General features: G+C 39.3%; 1 protein-coding gene across 1 annotated transcript in view; it reads right to left on the reverse strand.

Annotated features, from left to right (window-relative positions):
* Positions 1–15,307, reverse strand: part of KLHL14 (kelch like family member 14) — a 95,974-nt gene that overhangs the window by 20,588 nt on the left and 60,079 nt on the right. The window contains exon 3 of the mRNA XM_063077557.1: positions 1,973–2,062. Coding sequence (XP_062933627.1) covers positions 1,973–2,062 — 90 coding nt within the window. The remainder of the gene's footprint in view (positions 1–1,972; positions 2,063–15,307) is intronic.

The raw sequence follows: 15,307 nt of genomic DNA on the forward strand, positions 1-15,307 counted from the left end.
TAGAAAGAGACAGCTGCCAGGCCCATACTGAGACTAAAACTTATATTAATATGTAGTAATTAAAGTGTTACTAAAATTTAATTCCAAGTTTCCTAGTGGCTAAAACAAAGAGAAGAGACACATTCAGACACATGATCAGCATTTGTAATAATTTTTGAAAGTACGCAATGCCTCAGTACTTTGGTCTGATAAGAATTTGTCATGTGAGTCTTCATATGAAGTACACTGACTGGTAATAGTGACTGACATGTACAATTGTATGTGTTTTTTAAATAGTCTTTTGTTATAGCATATTCACTGAGGGCTTTAAACTCAATTGCTGTTCCTTTCAGAAGTGGTAGAAGGAAAATGACTGTAGTCCAAAGGCACATTTTTATGGGAATCTGAACTAGTTCAAAGATATATCTTTATTCTCCAGACTAGAGGAAGGAATATGTTCACTAAAAACTCCCATTACCCACTCACCCACTTCTCCCAGATGTTTTGATTGGAAGTTGAACAGCAAGCAGTTAACATTCATTGTTTTTTTTGGCATAAACTTGGGGAACAGTTTTTCTGTCGCCGATTAAGGTCTGACTCATAGAAATGGGAGGTTCATAGTGTCTTGTGAAAACTGAGTTGTGCTACCAAGACTGTATTTTATCAGAAGTCTGTTCTACCTGGGAAGAAAGATGGGCTGAGAGAGCACTGTGGCCTGAAACGGGGCTTCCTAGCCTTTTCTTGTCACATTTTAGTTTTTATCTGGTCTTCAAATAGAATGTTCTGCATATACTCTGCTTAGATGAACCCCGTGGCTGTGTACTGTGTGTTTACTTACAAACACTCCATACAGTTCAAATCATTTCTAAGGAAGGATAAATTAAAAAGTGAATGTGCAGTTTACAGTGGATTTTATGTCAGTGTGTTCTGGTAACATATCAAGCCTGTCATTACAAAGGTAAGTTAGAGGAGAGATATTAAATATCATTCATGCTCCTGTTCCAAATCTTTTTCTCTCAAAGTCTAAAAACTTTTTCCAGTACTGGAAGATGTGACCCAGTAAAGCTGAAGTCTTGGGAATGTCCCCCTCTCTTCAAAGAAATGTTCTTGGAGGGTGGCCTGGATTGTTTTCTTTAAGATTTTCTAGAGTGAACAGATGTAACAATTTTCTTTAATTTGCCTTGGTGCAGATGCTGAAAGAGAGCATTCACAATAAAATATATGCAGTATATGTAATTTCAGCTGGATGTTCTGGGGTTTTAACATAAAAATGTGTACCTGCAAGCTGTTTTATGGCTTCTCAGTAATAATTATCTCTGTTACACAAAAGGCTACAACTGCAACTCCTCCTTCATGTGCAAGCTTTCCAAAAATATCTTGATAATTCTGCATATTCTGCAAGGCACTGCTTTCTTGCGTTTGGCTTGGGAAGTGTGTTAAAATGTTTAATTTCTCTTTGCAATAAATTTATGATGTAATCACATCAACAGGAAGGATGGTGGATAATCTTTGGAAGAAGCAGGTGCAAAAGGTATAGCAGTTAGAGTGGATCTCAAGAAATACTGGCTGCAAAACAGCCTCAGCTAAAGTTATATACAGCATGACTGGAGATAGCACTTATTGATCACAATCTCGTTACTGGTAAAATGGGAGAAAGTAGTGGAGAAAGTGTTGAGGATTTTTAACAGCTGAAGCTTTCTCCCTTCTGCTAGGGAGCTTGTGCTTGTGGTGTTCCTTAGGGGATGAATAAGGAGAGGGGCTGGGGCATCACCGAGAAGCTATATCCCCAGACAGCTGATGAGTGAATGCTCTGTTACATATGTCCTCAGCCCAGTGACTGACCCTCCTTCCAATTATCAGCCCAATTTCCTGACTACATTGTTTCTGCTGCACAGAGATGCGTTTTCCACCATAACGACAACATGGACTGCTACTAATGCCCTTCGTTACACAATACTTGTTGAGCACCTACAGCAAGTCGTTCAATACTTACCATTCGGATTCCACTGGTCCTCTCCACCTAACACGAACAAGAAGTTTTCTACCTCCACAACGCAGTGGTGGGCACTGTTGTATGGCATAACTGGAATTAAGAAAAAAAGACACATGAAATTTTCCTTCTTAGGACTTGATACCTTGTCTCACTAGTTACCTGCATCACCAAAGTATATAAAATGTGAGACTAAGTCGGAAGGAAGAAGAAAGCATGATCCCTGCGCAGTGGCTCAGAGGTGCGTTCCCAGTGGTTTCAAACCCCAACCCCTTCTGATGAATTTTACATAATGTTATTCCACGAGCTAGTCAAGAACAACCTGTCGTGCTGCTTTCCATTCTTAAATTCTTCTCGCCTGCCTGATGATGGGGATGGCGTTCTGGAACAGTGCCTGACACTCCCAAATGGTCAGGGCTGGGGGTTACTTCTCGGAAGAAGTAACCCTGAATACGCTTAGAGCCTTTAAGATGCTCTGCCCAAACTTGGTTTGCTGGCAATCTTTCCATAAACAGACTCAGGGTGCTTGGTAGCTTTCTATTCCACAGTGATGAGCAAGCTGCATTTCCATACAGTTTTAAGTTTTTAAATTAAGGTCCTGCTGATTTAATGCCTCCTCCAAATGTATACGCTTAATTTCCTGTACAATGTCATTAGCAGCACAATCACACATTTTCTATCTGCTTAGGAGCTCTTCTGTAACAAAGATGAAAACTGCCAGGAACATCACAAATACACATTCTCTTCTCCCTTCTCCCAGCCCAAATGTGGTGCCTCTTTTTGTGTGTGTGCGTGTGTGCGTGTGCGTGTGTGCTTGTGTGCGTGCGCGTGTGTGCTTGTGTGCGTGTGTGTGCTTATGTGTGCGTGTGTGCGTGTGCGTGCGTGCGCGTGTGTGTGCGCGTGTGCGCGCGCGAGTGTGTGCTTGTGTGTGTGTGTGTGTGTGTGTGTGTGCGCGCGCTTGTGTGTGTGGTGGGAGGTCATTATTCAGAAGCAGAAGCCCACTAAAGCCAGTTTTTTCTGTATTTGTTCTCATTTATGTTTCCTTTGGGGAGACACAAAGTACCAGAACAGGCTACCCCGTCACCTTTTGTGCTGTGCAGTGTTAGTCTCTGCTATTACAATATCATATGGTAAACATAAACGTACACAGCATTAGTTATCATATCACATGCGGTGGTTTGGGTCCAATGACACCAGTAGGAAAAATGATGTCCTTGTACAGCTCATCATATGGGCACCTTAAATCTAGGTGAGGACAAATGGGGAGGTGATGTGCATGTTCAGGCAGGGAACTTATTGCTTGACACGGATCAACAGAGCACTTAAGAAACCAGTGCAGTGGGAAATCAATATGAGTCAGGGCCAACTCTTACTTTGTGCTCTTTTGCCAATGCAGAGAGAGAGAGAGAGAACCTATCTCACACCTCACTTATTTTGGGTGATATATATCTCCCATTTCATTTTGTTTTTATTATCTTTTATTTTTCTCAGAATGCACTTATGCTGGCTAAGATATGTAAATAAAAATAATAAAAAATAGGCATAGCTTCGAGACCTTTAACACAGCTTCTAAAAGAGCAAATCAGCTCACTTAAACTTCTTAGCCAAGGATTTTAGGAGTTTTGATTTTATTTATTTTTACTGTGAATATTCATTGTTTTTGAATCTATATCCACGTGGGAGAAGGCATTGGTAAGAAAATCCCAGTTTGGAGGATAATGTAGAAATCGGGTGTTCAGAGGTTTGTGTGGTCCATGAGCTAGGGCCAATTGACTTAGAGAGTCATCTCAGGAATGTTCTTGAGCCCCTCAACCCTCAGTTTATGTCTTTGGAAAATGCTTTTAACCGTATAGATCCTGCAGACTTCACCACGCAGAATTCATTGGGGCAGACAGAGTAGATGTTAGGTTCATTGAACAACTAAGGTTGAATTAATTTTGAGTGTCTTTTTTTTTTTTAAGTAACTCATAATTGTTTAGATTATGATGCTGATTCCAAAATAACAAAAACAAAACTGGTTGCCGCATGTTTTACCTGTATAGTGAATGGCCTGTATTGTGCTACTCCAGACCATCGCAATGTCCTCTGATCGGTGTAAACTTATGCAGCATTGACTGTCACCTGTATGCATCAATTCACATGAGCCATAGTGTAGGAAGAGAGGCCATCAACTACGACCAGCTTACTCTTATGACTGCTGCTCTTCAAATATTTATTTTCAACTCTCGGTCAGTTCTATGCCTAAATCTTATAAATAATGAAAAATTATATAATCTTTTTTAAACCAGAAGTCCAGCTTTATAATGAAGTACAATCTTTGAAAATTTAACATTTGTGTTTTGTTCTTGCCATTCATCTGCTCCCATTCAGGCAAGCAGAAATTAAGTGAAGGAAATAATACATGATTTATTTTTAAGCCTCTTTCTCGTTTGATTACTCCTATTGTTATGCTTTATGCAAACAAATGAAGCCATTGCACTAAGCTAACTATTAAACTCTTCAAAATACCAGAAAAGAAGGGCTTTGAGATATTAATGTAAAGACTACTTGAAGATATTCTCATTTATTTACGCATTTTTACCCTTGTTTTAAAACCTTGTATGCTACATTTCTTGGCTGAACATTTCAGTATTCTCATTCCTGAATTATTGTCTTTTCTAAATTATTAGTATGAATTGAGAGGTTATAAATACACACAAATAACTCTTTGAAATTATTCTGAATGTAAAATGCTTCCAAATTTATTAGAAAATAAGTTATGTTCAAACAGTGTTTGAATTTTGCAAAATACTTAATTTCTTTGACTTCTGATTAAACCTGAAGGAAAGCAAAATAAATAGGGCAGTGGGCAAGGGCAAATGATCTGTTTAAAAATGTACTGGGAACTGCACTGTACTGGGAACTGCACTTATCGATTCTCTGTTAAATAACAACAAATACATGCCTGCTCCTTTCCAGATTTCTCCAGAGGGGAACACCTGCCTCGGCCTCACAAGCAGGTAGTGCAGGAGGTTTGTACCCCACATTCACATACAGCCCAGTGTGAGTTTTTAGCGTGTCAGTCAGTGAGTTAGAGGGAAAGGGGAAAGAGAAGCTAATCAGGATGAAATGAGATTAAAGGCTGTCTAATTTTACAGCAACTGTGATCCATCAGCCACTGTGAAAGTGACAGTGGAAATGAATGATGGAGACAGACAGGTGGGGCTGTACATTTCACTGATTTATCCTCAAATGCACTGGGCCTTATTTTATTGAGTGAACATGACCGCATTCATCATGACTGTCATCTAAACCCACTTCCCTCCATTTAAAAAGGTCACTTTACTCAGAGGAAGTAGGAGAGAGGCACTTTCAAATCAGATTTAAAATCTAATAACATGTGTTTATGAGGCCCTTTGCAAGAATTCTCAAATTTATTAGACAAACTAGTAGTGCTAGAAGGAAAGGGAAAAAAAGGCAAGAAACTGAAAAAGAAGAAACTTTTGGTCATCTAAGGGAGCACCTTTTAGTCTCTCAATTTGAAGCAATTTGTACCGTTTTTGCCTTTCCGACTCTAAACACCCAAAATTCTATTCTGGAAAATTAAATAAAATATTTACATTTAATATTTTTAATTAAGAAAATAGAAAGCAGGTAATACTATAAAATAAACTTGGAGAAGATGTTAAGTCACAGTATTTACTCTGCAGAATGACTAATCATCACACACGAAATAGCTGTTAGCAATTGTGACAAGCTGAATCTCTGTCACAATTAACTCATATACCTGTTAATTGTTTTCCCATAATTTTAAGGCCATAAAAATCTCAGTTACAAAGTCTTTTACCCATCCCTGCACCAGTGCAATAAAATGTCCCGGAATGTTATGTACAAAATGGTCTTTGTGGATGTAAAAACGGAGAGTCAAACCCTCAGTATTTTGTGTTACTTCTCACAAGAGTAACCACAATTTACCAAACACTTACTATATGCCCTAGATATGTAAATTAGATTATCTAATTATATTTATATATTTACTTATATCACTGAAAATACAAAAACACTTGTGTTTTGTTCTTGCCCTTTATTCGCTCTAATTTAGGCAAGCAGAAATTAAGAAAATAATACATGATATTATAACTCATGATGAAATATATGATGAAGTATACCGATATTATGTTGACCTGCATTTACTTACATTGAATAATATACATTTAATACAATAATTATAAAGGAGGCATTACTCATCCATTTTATTTCTAAAAGAAATACTGAGGCCTTGAGAGGTTAGTCACTTGTTGAAGGTCATACCCGGCTAATGAATGTCAGAGATAGATCCAAACACGGGGATATCTGGACCCCAACCCACGCTCTTATCCATTTCACTCTACTGATTTTCAATAGGTATGTTCATCCAACCAGCAAGTAATTACTGAGTACCTGAGTGTTCAGTGATGGTGTTCCTGAAATTTGTGTATAATTTTTACATTGAATCATATTTTAAATGGGTTTATTAGTTTGATTTAAAGGAATACTTAAATTAAGCAAGTAGACACTCCTTTAAAATTTTTTTTCCTACATATCTGGGTATTCAAATAGTTAGTTTTTCTTAAAGTAGGGTACATGGAGTTTGATGGAGCCAGGAAAACACTGAGAAAATCAGCCAGTTAAGGATGGTAGAGTCTATTGGCAGAGTTTTCATTTTTCTTGACCTTGCAGGCTGATTCAAAATATCTTGAGCACAGAAGCCCTTTTCTTGGCAAATGAAATGTCCAGGGGGCTTGTTTGTATTTATGAAGACTTTATTCTACTAGAGATCCCCACTATTCTGTCTTCCCCCACATTTCATCTCTAAGGAATGTAAATCTCTTCCAGTACGGATATTCTTTGCAACTCACAAATTTTCATGAACATCCAAACAAGAGATTGCATAGGGTTGTGCCAAGAATGTGGTATTTCTACATAGATGGTTATTGAATGATAATTGTTTAGATGTAACCTTTATGAGGGCCTTGATTTCCTTTTGGCCTCAAATATATAAACTTTCAAAACTGTCAAAATATGACAAATTTCTTAGTTGTTTTGAAAAAGTAATTAATGCCCATGGTGAAAGCACAATCTTTTAAAACAAAAGGTTATACAGGACGAGTAAGTTTCCCTCCCACCCCTGACCACCACCCACAGGAGCTATCATTGCTGTGTTGTTGGGTTTTCCTTCCAGAGAGGTTATGAGTCATCTTCTTTAATACAATGGGGGCAGCATACTATAGACACTCTAGTATCTTGCTTTTTTTGCACTAAAGAATACATTCATTAATTTATTCATTCATTCCCCACCAATCAGATATTTGTTCTGCTGCTACTTCATGCTAGGCAATATTGTACCTGCTGGGCAGATCATGGTGAAAAGCATCTAGGAATGTTCTAGTCAGGAGAAGCACATAAAAAACATGTACATGAATAAATAGGCCCATTTTTTCAAGTGACAAGCGCAATGAAGTAAAGTCAAGCAGGGTCAGGGTAGAGGGAGTGACAAGGGTGGTGAGTTTTGATAATGCTCAGGAAAGGCCTTTCTGAGTGGATGACTTTTGAGTAGACAAGTGACTGAAGTGAGCTGTGCAGGGCGTAGGTGCAGGACTAGCAGGTGCAGAGGCCTTGAGGCATAGGTTTGAAATGTCTTAACAGCAAGAAGACCAGGAACAGAGGGATCTGAGTTGAGGTCTAGGAGAGAAACTGAGTGCAGATCAGTGTGATTTTGCAGGGCATGGTCAGAAGATATCAATGGGATTGTCTTCCACTGCATTATTTTAAATGGTTGCACAGTATTCCATTTGATGGGTGTCCTAAAATTTATTCCATTCCCTTCTGATGGTCATTTATTAATTCATTCAACAAACTATGTGCAGACATTGTTTTGGTTGCTGATAATGCAGCAGTGAAGGAAGCAGGCAGCAGTCCCTGCTCTCATAGAGCTCACATTACAGGGAGAAAGAAGAACACAGCCAGATTATGGCAGATGATATAAAGAGAGATAAGATGAGATGATGTGCTAGAGAATGAATATCTTTGTCGTTACTAGTTGAGGTGGTCAAGGAAAATATTGCTAGGGAGTGACATTTATGGTTGAATTTGAAGGGTGAGAAGAAGGCATTTGTTAGAAAATAAGGGGAAAAAATCCATGCAGAGGTCCTGAAGTCAGAATGAGTTGGCTGTGCCTGGGAAGCAGAGAGAAAGCCTGTTTGTTGGAAGCACTAAGGGGTAAGGGCCAAAGAGGCATGGACAAAGTCAGAAGGCAAGCAGAGGCTGGTCTGTGAGGTCTTTATGAGCCAGGATAGCGTTGTGGATTTTATTCTGAGCATGATGGAAAGGCACTGGAGGGGTGTAAGTGGCAGAATGACATAATCTGATTTTTGTTTTAAAAACATCACTCTGGCTACTATTGATGTTGGAAAAGTAAAAGAGGGAAAACAGGGAGGACGGGTAGGAGGCTCCTTCCATGGTCTAGAAGAGAGATGATGGAGGCTTGACCAGGAGGGGACAAAGGGAACAGAGAGAAGAGACATATGTTGAAGGTTCCTGCTATTATAAATAGTGCTGTGTTGAGTGTCTTTGTAGATATACAACACATACACAGAAGTTTATCTATAGGATTAATTCCCACAAGTGAAATTTCTGGGCCAAAGATGGGTGCATTTTACATTTTGATGGATAGTGTCACCTGATATCCCTTTTTACATTGTATCTTTGCCAGTATGGGTAGGTCAACAATTGGATCTAGTTGAAATTTAAATCTGCATTTATTTAATTATGATAGAGGTTGAGCATTTTTTTTTTGATATGTTTAAACTTCATTTGTATTTTACACATTTTTCTGTTGGGTTTTGATTTCCTGATATAATGTTTCCTATAATTACACGATTTCTGTTTTTAAGGTATTCTTTTCTAGGGAGTTATCTAAATAGGCAAAATAAATGATATTTTGGAAGCATGGTATTGCTAGAATACTCATGTATTTGTGAAATATTTCTTCATTGAAGCAAATTCAAATAGCAATTACAGGCTGTTGAAAACAAATATAACCTGAAAGAAAAACGCCTCACTTTAATAATATTGAATTAATATTCCTTGCCATGGGATCTTAGAATATTTTTTGAAAACAATTTCTTCAATTTTGTAGTAGATGAAATTGAGAAACATAAATGTTTAAAAATTTATTAGTTAGTATAATTTTACCATTCAGTCTTTCTGCAAAAATCTAGCAACTTGGCCAACATGTACCTGGAGATAAAAACAGACACGTAGTAGAATATCTGACACATTAGCAGATGCCTGATAGATATTATTGAATAAATAATCCATAGAAAAGTCTCTGTTACTTTTTCTCTTTTGTATTTGGGCCACACTATGCCTACAAACACAAAAGATGGAAACACTTTGTGTATTTGGGGATGATTTGATCATTATGGACAGTCTGGAAAATTAAGCCCTCTAAGAGATTCACATGGTCTGAATCCTGTGATGAGTTGGCAGAGGTTCTGAATCAACCCAAAGGTTGCCAGCACTTTCTCTCTCTCTCCATCTTGTTCTGCACACACTAAGGTAGGTTGTCCTAGCCACTGGAGACAAAATTATTTAAGTGAGTTCAACATGTACAAATCTGAAAAAGAAGTGCACATGTGTTAGGTTTGGGAGGCTGTGCAAAAACCAAGAAAGTGTGTGTCTCTTCCGTAGTTCAAATGTGTATCTAAGGGAGAGTTTTCCTGACAGTGAGACTTGCTTCACCATGCCCTCCTGTGTGCAACTATTAAGCTAGATGTACACCTTTACTGTATCACTTGCCGCATGGTGATTCAGTATATTAAAACTGCCTGTCCTTTGCTTGTCACCCCCAAAGGATCTATGAGCTCCTTGAGGCCCAGACAGTGTTATCTCTATAGCTTTATGCCTAGCACAGAGTCCAGCACATAGTACTGGGCCAGACTCTAACAACCTTATAGCAATTATGCCTAACACAGTTTGTAATTACAAATATTAATGAATCCATAAGTGTTAATAGGATGAATGAGTGAATTCTAGCTAAGAGAGACTGTGAAATTTACTTCTTTGGAAGGTTTTAAAAAATGTGATGAATATCAGGAGATGTGAAGGAGGAAGATAGTGAAGGAAAAAAAGAGGAGAAAAAGAGAGGACGACATACCTGAGGCGAGGACTATATGGCTTCTAGGACAGATGTAACACATATGTCAGTTTTAAGCAAAGGAGGTTTCTAAGCTCTTCAAGGACCGGCCATATATTTCTTTCAGAAACTATTATAGCACCTCATTGTGGCAAGGTCAAAGGTTTTCAATAAACCCTTGTCGATTTACAGTTTTAGCTCTGAGCACTTAACTTGGAGAAGTACTAATCACCAGTGAGACCGAGGTGATTTAAAAGAAGACTTCTATTAGCTATTTAAGCAAAACTGACTTTCAAAGTCTTCTTTTTATTTTAATTATAATATTTTCACTAATATGTCCCTAAATTATGATTGTGATAATATCAACTATTTTATCTTGGATACTTCCTGGCATGTTAGAACTTAAATATACTTTATTCTGGAAAGTAAAAAATCTTTGGAATAAAAGCTACAATCTCTTTCAAAGATGAGTTTTATTTTTCCTGCTTTATAAAGTGTTGTGTATCTCTTACAGGTATTTTCATGGACATGTTGATGAAACTTGCTAACTTGCTAGCTCTTGGATGATGGCTCTTTCCCAAGTGCCAACACAATGTCTCTGGATTCTGTCTTTCTGGGAGACTCAGAAATGGCACTTTTTATTGTTCTGCATCCAAAAAGTCTCATTTATAAAACAGTAGACCCTCTAAACAAATTAAAGTAGTAGAGCAACACATAGTTAAACATTTAAAAATAAATTCCTTGACAAAGGTCGAGGGAGTCATAGCTATTTATAATGTGGGTGATGTGGTCAAAAGATAGCAAAAATGATTGTTAAATAGTTCAAATTCCCTTAGATGATGACCCTCTAGTTGCCCAAATTATTGAGGGAAGAGGAAAGAAAATGGGTGTGGTCTATATAATGAGGATTTATAAGCAGCTTTTTCTGATGCAGATCACGCATACTCAATATTGGAAAGTGAACTCTAGTGGCTCACTTTAAAACCTATGAAGAGTCAAAAGGTACATTTAAGAATCATCTGTTTATTAGCTCATTCATTCATTCATTTAATTCAAAAATATGTATTGAAGAACTTTTAGTTATTGTGCTAAACTCTGAGTATATAAAGCTTAATTGGGCACCATTTATGTATTCCAGAGGTTTTTGAAGTACCCTCGTATATCTTTACATTAGAGGGAAAACAGGTGAACAGATCAATAGGACACAGAGTGCTCTAGGAGAAGAGCAGGAGATGTGCCAGGGAGGAAATGACTAAGGGCTTCAGGGAGAAAGGGAGACTTAAGCTAAATCATAAGGCTGAATAGAGATTTTTTCCAGGTGTCACAGCAGCAAAAGTCATTATCAGTAAAGAGAACATTGGTTCAACAAATATTTATTGAGCTCCTACTATGTTCTGGGCCTTGGGTGTGATGTTATTTCTATTTTAATTAACTTATTTTCTAAAAATGGATTATTAGAATTAGATTAATTCCTAAAGTCTTCTCATACTATGATTGTGTTATTACAACATCAACTATTTAATTGAGATCCGAGAAGATGTGTTTGGGGAAAGTGGAGCAAATAAAAAGAATGGACAGTTACTTGCACTGTCCTTCTAGGCAGGTAGCCTACTCCCCTCTTCAAGTTCCCTTCTGGATCACTCTCTTCTCAGACAATCTAGCATCATGACTGTTGCTCTAACTAAATCTCTCCCAACATGTGGAACCACCAGATCATTCTGGAAGCAGTTGGTAGCATTGCCAGAATTGTGAGCAATGATTTTGCTCCTTTTAGATCACCCCTCAAAGCCTTTGCTCTAGCTGATTCAGTGTGTTATTGGTGCTACTGCACTTATTTGGCTGTAAGGGATATTTCACTGCAAAGATTTAGAAGGATTTGTTGTACGGTCCTCCTGTGGCCATTTGATGAGGTATGCACGTGCATGTATTATGCCCAATAAGTACTTGAGCAGCTGGGCTGGGTGATGAAGATTATACTGAATCAACACACAAGGGAAATGAAAGTGTAGGAGATGATCCTAGGAGATGAGCCCAAGGTGGTGGTCACGGCCATGAAGAGTCATCTAAAGCCACCTTTTGAGAAAGTTCTGCCATCTGTATTGCTGAGAAAAAGTGAAGAACCAAAGCTATGCAGGTCAGAAGAGAGAAATATGCAAGGTAATATGATAAATCTTTTTTCTTCTTTTTAGGCACAGTTTTTACTGACAAAACTACACATTCACTGAATATTAAGTAATATTTACGGGTATACTTATGAATATGTATGAATATTTAGCACTAAGAATTTAGACTGAGGCCCTAATGCTGAAGCTAATCTAAAGATATATGAGGGTACTTCAAAAAGTTCATAGAAAAGTAGAATTAAGAGGTAGTATGATCTAGGCTGGCCCCGTGGCTCACTTGGGAGAGTGCGGTGCTAGTGACGCCGAGGCTGCGGGTTCGGATCCTATCTAGGGATGGCCGGTGCGCTCACTGGCTGAGCGTGGTCTGGACGACACCATGCCGAGGGTTGCGATCCCCTTACTGGTCAAAACAAAAAAAAGGAAAAAAAAGATAGTGATAATGATCTTTCCATGAACATTTTGAAATGTCCTCACATACCAGGCTATACATGCAGGACTTGTAAAAGTGGCCTCTAACTTGGTTTGGACTGGTTGTGTACACACACACACACACACACACACGTATTCAGCTTGTATATACAATAATGTAAGACAATTACTGTGTAGGCCTTTTAAAAATTTTTTATTTATTTTTATACAGAGCATGGCTGTGCATTTTCTATTGACAAGAGGAGAAGAGAATGCTCCTTCTACCCTCCACTCCAAAGACAAAGCACAGAGTGGTGGAAGAATTCTTAGGTGAGATGCATCCATCCTTTTGGCAGGCACAGGGAGACATCTGAAGGCAAGAGACTGGCAGTAGCTGTCTGTGATGGGAGTGTGAGGCAGAGTTCTGGATTTGCTGGGGTGATGCTACCCAATCTTCCTGTGGGCTAAGCTGGTGCCCTGGAAGCTTGCTTGGCAAGAACTGTCTTGAAAGGACCTCCCCCTCCCCCACCCCACCCTGCCCCACACTTACACCCAAGAAGATTAATCACCAGGGTGAGGTGACCCTAATAGACACTATGTGGTAGATAGTTCATGGTGCAATGGGAGGTCTTCAGAAAGAGGCTCACAACCCAACCCCCAAAGGCAGTTCACCACAAAACAAAGTCAGCTTTATAGCAGTTGCCTCCTGAAGAGCGGGAAAGCCAGGTTCTAACAGTACCAGGCAAATAAGAGCTTTTCTGCCTTTGCTGCCCTCTCCCCAGCTCTATTGCTGGTAGACCCAGAATACCCAGCAGGCGGTTTCCTCCAGGGCAGGTCAGCCCTGCTCACCCTCATGTCAACACAGGTGTGCAGGAAAGAGTTAACACAGCAGGCCCGAGAATGCTTCCTGAGAAAGGACTGCTTGCATAGCTGGGCTTTGGCTGGTATCTGAGAACTTGGGTTTCAGGAGTGTTCCTACTACCCTAACTGATAAGAGTGGCTCTCAGTACCTAAATTGTTTCTACAAACAATATGATTTATGCTGAACACCTGCTTTTCTCCTGGGAGTCTGGCATTTTGGTGTGTTCTAGAAGATGCCTATCTGATCAGCTCCCAATAAAAACCCAGTCTCTAATGAGTTTCCCTGGTAGACAGCATTTCACACAAGTCTCAGTTTGACTCTGGAGGAAGTAAGTGAGTCCTGTGTGACTTCACAGGGACAGGACTCTTAGAAGCTTGAGTGGAGTTTCCTCCAGTCTTTGCTCTGTGCACCTTTTCCCTTTTCTGATTTTGCTTTGTATCCTTTTGCTGTAATAAATGACAGCTGTAAGTATGACTATGAATGATCCTGTTAGTTCTCCTGGTGAATCACTGAACCTGGTGTGGTCTTGGGGATCCCTGATACAATAGGAGACAGAGAAACTTCAAATGTATTTAGAGAATAAGGTTTGGATTAACACACCAAAATGACTGGGGCCGCTGCTTTAAGGACTTCCTGAGGTACAACCCACAGGGAGAGATGGGACATACAACAGAGAGGGTCTTAAAAATCAGTAGTTGGAAAAAATCAAGTTGTTTTCATTTGGTCCCATATATGAGGCTCCTTCAATAAGCTGATTATGGATGTATGTATTTCTGACAGAACTGCTTCTGGACTCCCAAGGAACACTTTTAGCTGGAGAAGCATGGGCTCGAGGCTTCCTCTGGTTGGAATCTATGTGCATAACTCTCCTGAGGATCCACTACTGCCCAACACTGTCCCACTAGAGGTGTTAGAGGATTTATCAGAGAAGTTGACACTATGACCCTTTTTAGTTTCCTTGGGGAGTTTGCAATCGGGTTGAAACACTAATACAGACATATATTCGATCATTTGGAAGGAATAATACAATGGTGTAGGAGATTTGTATAATGGAATCTAGAGAAAAGAGAAGTCATTGGGGGCTTGGCTTAGTCAGAAAGTGATGTGCCATCTTCTATTCCTCCCCAGCCATTAAATTTTTCTGCTATCTTCACAGGATCCTTTGCTTTATCTTTTAAAAACAATTTAAAAAAATGCAAACTTCTTGCATCCTGCTTTCTCTTCTAGCTACCATTAGCTAGATCCTTTGCCTTATCTTTAAAAAACAAAAGAAAATGCAAACATCTTGCCTTCCGGCTACCATTAGAACATCCCATTAACTGGGCCACAAAGCTGCACCCATAGGCACAGCAGTGACCACAGTGAGTGATTGGTCCAGAAATAGTTCCATGACCCAGCCAAGCCCTTCCAAGGGGTTTTCATACCGGAGCTGCAAGGAGAATCTTTTCTGATCACGGATCCTGGAGCTGCTTGCAGCAATGGAGAGAGGAACTGGTCTGAGAAGGTCCGTTAGGCCTCCTGACAAGTCTCCTTGCTTTCACTCTAGTCTCCTTTTGGCTTATTTTTCACAAAGCACTCAGAATGGCCCTTCTAAAACCTGGGTCAGATGATGACATTCACTTCTATTCATTCCTTCCCTTACTTCACATTGCCCTTGGGATAAATTTTCAAGTTTTCAGAATGGCCTGCAAGGACCGTATAGCCTGGCCCTTGGTCCTTTCCAACATCCTTTCCTACCACCCTGCCCTCACTAACGGGCTCCAGCCATGCTGGATTCTTTGCTATCTCCC

The sequence above is a fragment of the Cynocephalus volans genome, chromosome 13, assembly GCF_027409185.1.
Source record: "Cynocephalus volans isolate mCynVol1 chromosome 13, mCynVol1.pri, whole genome shotgun sequence".
NCBI classification, from domain to species: Eukaryota; Metazoa; Chordata; class Mammalia; order Dermoptera; family Cynocephalidae; genus Cynocephalus; species Cynocephalus volans.